General features: G+C 33.1%; 1 protein-coding gene across 1 annotated transcript; it reads left to right on the top strand.

Moving 5' to 3' along the window:
• Positions 1-1,271: 1,271 nt before the first annotated feature.
• LOC139862897 (uncharacterized) lies at positions 1,272-3,300 on the top strand. The gene is made up of 2 exons (XM_071851526.1): positions 1,272-1,518; positions 2,047-3,300. The coding sequence occupies exons 1-2, from the start codon at positions 1,294-1,296 to the stop codon at positions 3,106-3,108; spliced, it is 1,287 nt and encodes a 428-aa protein (XP_071707627.1). The 5' UTR covers positions 1,272-1,293; the 3' UTR covers positions 3,109-3,300.
• Positions 3,301-5,679: the final 2,379 nt, after the last annotated feature.

Genomic DNA, 5,679 nt, shown 5'->3' with positions numbered 1-5,679 from the left:
AAAAACATCGTCACAAATAATTATTTTTCTTGTAGTGACAATAAAACTTATACCAAATATAAAATAGTAATAGTAATTAAACTATTTTTAATGGTAGATATACTTGTTGGGCCTCCATTGTACTTAAAATCAAGCTCAAAGTTTTCGCATGGCTTCTACTTTCAAGTTATGCTATAATCACCAATTTTATGTATGAGAATACAATTCCAGTCTTTTATGACACTCGGTTTAATACTTGCTCGTTAGAACTTTTTCTTAGATTTAGCGAGTGGCCTTTTCAAATTGTAACTTTGTTGTAATATGTGACTTTCATCATTTTGATGTAAGGTTTCCTTCTTCTTTGTTAGTGAAATTCGTTCCCTTTTTGCCGGAAAAAAAAAGGTACTAAACTACATAATTGAAACGCATTAAGCAACTCAATAAGAGGATAAAAAGAAAAATGCTATAAAACCATAATTTAGCATAATTATTTTATTATTTGCATGCACACATAAACATCCTACACATAAGAACATGCACATAGATTGGTCCCCTCCCAGAACAAACTTAACTTTAGGAACCCTAATTAAATCTCTTTCAACCTCCAAAGATCCAAACACTCACATCACCATCTCTCTTTCTTCATAATTTAATAAATAATCCAATTCAATAAAACACCATAATTGCCATTACACATTACTCTCTTTAAAGCTAAACACACCCACCCTCTCTAGACTCCTAGACTTTCCTTATTGTTTCTCTTATAATTATACATTTATAGATCATTGATAACTGTGCATTGTTGGCTTTCTAGCTGTTTTGATTTTATGTGTACAACTTTTTTCATCTCTGTAACTCTACTATCTTTCTTTTCTACCTTAGCCTTGCTATAAAACAACATGGAAATGAGAGCACTCTGTTTCAGCCTTCTTTATGTGTTCTTGTTTTTTTTACCCTAAATTGCTCTGAAAAATTGCCATTTTGGACTTTTCCTAGTTAAAAACTAACTGGTTTTCTTTAACAGTTTTGCAGATTAGAGATAAAATAGCAAAACCCATTTCATTTTTATTATTATATCATCATCATCTCACATGTGCTCTGTTTTTTTCTTTTTTATGACTGTCATCTCTTTTTAGTTTTCAATCCCAAATCAGTGAAAAATCTATTCAGGTTCGACACTGGTTTTGTATTCTATATGTCAACCTGTTGAAATCCTATAAACATATTCAAATTCCTTGAAAATTAAGTACTAAATATCAATTCTTGAATTTCATGTTCTCTTTGTGTGTGGGGTGTAAAGCTGTGACATTTGTGATGGAATTTAGAGTTAGAAGTGATGGGTATTTTGTATTTTGGATGTTGCTGATGGTTTATTTAATAGGAAATGGTGTAAATGGAGATTTAGATGGAGATTCAGTAGGAGCTCCAATGGTGAAAACAGAGCAAGTAGCTTTATACTCTGCTATTCAAGGGTTTGTTGGCAATTGGTGGAATGGTTCATATCTTTATCCTGATCCTTGTGGTTGGACTCCCATTCAGGTACAATATTATATTATTTCACTCAAATAAGCATTTTTGGATTTTATTTGAAGTTGAAAATAAAGAATTTGAAGTATTCAATCTAATGTATACAAATGTTTCTTATATTTTTATTTTCTATACTTTTTTCTAGTTAGTATGTTTATCTTCATTGTTAAATCAAAATATCCACTACTCAATCTAACCTTATATTTATGTATGTATGTATGTATGTATGTATGACAGCTGGTGATTGGTGAAACATGTATTTCATAGTCTCAAATAGTTAAAATCATTAAGAACATGAGAAAAGCCAAAATCCAAGTCCAAACAGTAATTTGATGTTATATGATTTGATATTTTATCCCTTTTTTGTTTGTTGGACCCACTAATGTACTAATTGTATGCAATCCAATCTTCTTATGAGTCAATAACATTCAAAATAGCATGAAAAACTTTGCTAAACAGTTCTATCTGATGAATTTAAAAAGTCAACATTTTAGTCATTTTGATGATAAATAATGTTGTGCATTTGTATTATTTCAACAGGGTGTTTCATGTGATGTTTATGATGGATTCTGGTTTGTTACAGACTTAAGTATTGGTCTAATTCATGATAACTCATTTCCTTGTGCTCAAAATCTTGAATTCAGACCACATTTGTTTCAACTACAACACTTGAAATCAGTGTCATTTTTCAACTGTGTCATTTCACCTAACCACAGCCCGATTTCGATCCAATCGGCTAACTGGGACACACTTTCGAGCACTATCGAGTCTATTGAGTTTCGTGCGAATCCAGGTTTGACGGGTCAAATCCCGACCACATTTGGTAACCTCAAGAAGCTTCAATCACTTGTGCTAATAGATAACGGGTTCGCAGGTAATTTGCCTGTCGAAATTGGTAATTTGACTAATTTGAAGAGGTTGGTTTTGTCTGGTAACAAGTTTACAGGTAAAATTCCAGAAAGTTATGGGTATTTGAGTGAGTTATTGATAATGGATTTGAGTAGAAACTCATTGTCTGGGAGCTTACCTTTGACTTTTGGAGGGTTGACTTCTATTTTGAAGTTTGACTTGAGTAAGAACCAAATTGAAGGTGAAATTCCAAGTGAGATTAGTAGTTTGAAGAGTTTAACTCTTTTTGATATTAGCAACAACAAGATTTCTGGTGGGTTGAACTTTGCAAATCAAGAAATGAGTTCATTAGAAGAGTTGATTTTGTCAAATAATCCCATAAGTGGTGATCTTATGAACTTGAATTGGCCAAATCTTTATAATCTAATGGTTTTGGATCTTTCGAACATGAAGCTGACCGGGGAGATCCCTGAGTCGGTTTTTAACCTTAAAAACCTGCGGTTTTTGGGATTAAACGACAATAAATTGTCGGGATATCTTTCACCGAAACTAGCAGAGTTGACTAACTTGACCACACTTTATGTGAATGGAAACAACCTAACCGGCGACCTCAAATTCCCTCGAGAATTTTATCTAAGAATGGGCAGGCGATTCGGGGCATGGAATAATTCAAACTTGTGTTTTCCGGTTGCTAAAATGTCAAATAGTGTTCGCCCGTTTGGTGTAAAGGTATGTCGTGAAGAAGCGTTGTGATTCGATTCCAGAGTTCATGGGTTTCATTTTAGGTATGATAGTGTTGATTTAATAGTGTAATACCCATGTGTCTGAGCAAAATGGTCCTTGTATTGAGATGAATGAATAGATGATTAGTATTGAAATGCATTTTCAGTATCAGTAGTATGTGCCAAATTTTTAGAGGGTTTGTAAGTTTGTTTGTATGGTAATAAATGCAATGAAAGAGGGTTGATGGACTGCAAGGTGCATGTTGGGTGCATGTGGGTTGGGAATATGGCTGACGGTGGTCTGGTCCTCACTCATCACCATGGACCATTCGGTTAGGTTTGCAGACAAGCAAGGTACTACATAAGATGTGGTCCTTGACTCCTTGTGTGTGTAGGGGTCCTTGGTTGTTATAGACATAGTTTTAGTTATATACATGCAAGTGGCTTGCTATCTTATGCCCATTCTCAATAGTTGGCTTTTAGTAGCAAAACTCAATATATGTGCTACTTTTAACTAAAAATTCGTTTATATGAAAATCAAGTTACTATTGATAATCTTTAGTATCATTACAACTAATCATTTTTTGCTATGGCCATGGTTTCCAAATGATATGATATTTTCAAAATAATTTTTGATAAATCCAATCTATCATGTACAACTATTTATACTGTTATACATACAATACATATTGCATAAAATTTAATGGATTTATCAAAATCTTATGTCAAAATATCATTGACATTTCCATATTTTAAAAGGGAGGTGTATGAAATTGTCCTGAATCAAATTAAGATGTGACATTATAAAAATATTTTTTGAAAATTAAAGATCAGGGAACGTTTAAACCAATCGAATGTAGTGCATTGTGGATAATCGAGCTTAGACCATTTTTATTCGTGATCCTTCCTAACGCTGATATGTAGTCAGAGAGTGCACTTTTTGCCTTTATGACTATGATGTAGCAAATGTCTATCATGTGACCCCGTTTAGCGGGGAATGTCTGGACTGTATGACCCGCTAGTTTTTTTTTTTCTTGATTACATTTTATATTTACTTAATATATATTATATAATAAAATTTAAATTACATAAATTTAAAATTCATAATATAAAATTACATAAATTAAAAATTCATAAAATATATTACATAAACTAAACATTCAGGCGAACATAAATATATATTCATAAATTTAAAATTACATAAAAACTAGTTCAAAGTGCGAAAATTATGAGGTAGATGTCAAGTATGCTCGACTAGATCATCCAGAGTTGGTCATGAATCCGCTTATCTCGTATTTTCCTACTAACCGTTGCTTGATCCCAACCTCTATTTCTAATATGCTGGGGTCGGTTTTTTCTGGACACGAACACGAGCTCTTTCCTCGTAGTTAGTAAGTGTGAATCCATTGTCTTCTTGAATCACGTTGTGAAGAATGAAACAACAATGCATCATTCTTCTCATCTTGTTCACTTTCAAATTACGTGAAGGTATCTTTGATATTTGAAATCAACTTTGAAGAACCCCAAATGTTCTATCCACATTCTTACGTGCACTATATTGAAATCTAGTGAATTTAGCCATTTGTTCATCAGTAGGACACGACCACCCTTTAGTAAGAGTCGTGCAATCCAGATATATATATATCGTCGGCTCGATAATAACCTTTGGTATACTGATGTCCACTGACATCGAATGATGCGGGTGGAGAAATTCTTCTCTTAAGCTAATTAAACAAAGTGGATTGGTTCAAAACACTCAAATCATTGTTAAAACCTGTCATCCGGAAAAATGCATGCCATATCCATAATTCATATGAAGCAACAGCTTCAAGCAAGATTGTAGGATGTTTTTTACCACCCCTAGTATATTGTCCTTCCATCCATCGGGACAATATTTCCGCTCAATGCATATAATCAATACTACCCAACATCCATTTAAACCAATTTTTCTCTTCATGTGCACTATATAAATGTGCAATGTCTTGCTTTGTCGGCCTTCTCGTATACTCTTTACGATATAAGTCGATGATACATTTACAAACATTGTCGAGACATAATATTGACGATACATTAGTACCTTAGTCATTTGTAAGTATTCATCGAACATATACGCAACCGTTTCATACGCCAATTGTCGTATGACGAAAGTACACTTTTGTAGAATAATAAAAAATGGTCTACTGAGTGCATCATAAGGTTCAACAAAATATTTAAAATGATCGGGAATATTATCACTAGAGTATTAAGATATACCATTTGTAATTCGGATGAGCAATTGACGACTCTGAGGGATACGTCTATCAAACTTGTGAGGTGGATATTTTGGCATCACCAAAAAATAATCATCACATAATCGTAGTGCAACAACATATCGCTATCTTGGAATGTATAATCGAGATCTTGGGATACACTCCGCTTGATCGATTAAATACTCTTGCACGAAATCTTAAATAGCTTCTTCTTCCTCGTAGGATTGTAAAATAATATCTCACGATCAAAGATTATGCACCATCGGATTAGAAATTGTGTTTTAGAAATGAGAATTGTAATGTGATTTAGAAATAAGAATTAAAATGTGATTTAGAAATGAGAATTGGAGTAT

The sequence above is a fragment of the Rutidosis leptorrhynchoides genome, chromosome 8, assembly GCF_046630445.1.
Source record: "Rutidosis leptorrhynchoides isolate AG116_Rl617_1_P2 chromosome 8, CSIRO_AGI_Rlap_v1, whole genome shotgun sequence".
Taxonomy (NCBI): domain Eukaryota; kingdom Viridiplantae; phylum Streptophyta; class Magnoliopsida; order Asterales; family Asteraceae; genus Rutidosis; species Rutidosis leptorrhynchoides.
Note: the sequence above shows the minus strand (reverse complement) of the source record. Positions and strands in the feature narration are given on the sequence as shown.

Excerpts from the sequence above, each read along its gene's own strand:
- LOC139862897 (XM_071851526.1), top strand. The coding sequence starts at position 1,294 with ATGGAATTTAGAGTTAGAAGTGATGGGTATTTTGTATTTTGGATGTTG. Across the intron at positions 1,519-2,046 it reads GTGGTTGGACTCCCATTCAG|GGTGTTTCATGTGATGTTTA; the intron begins GTACAATATTAT and ends TTATTTCAACAG.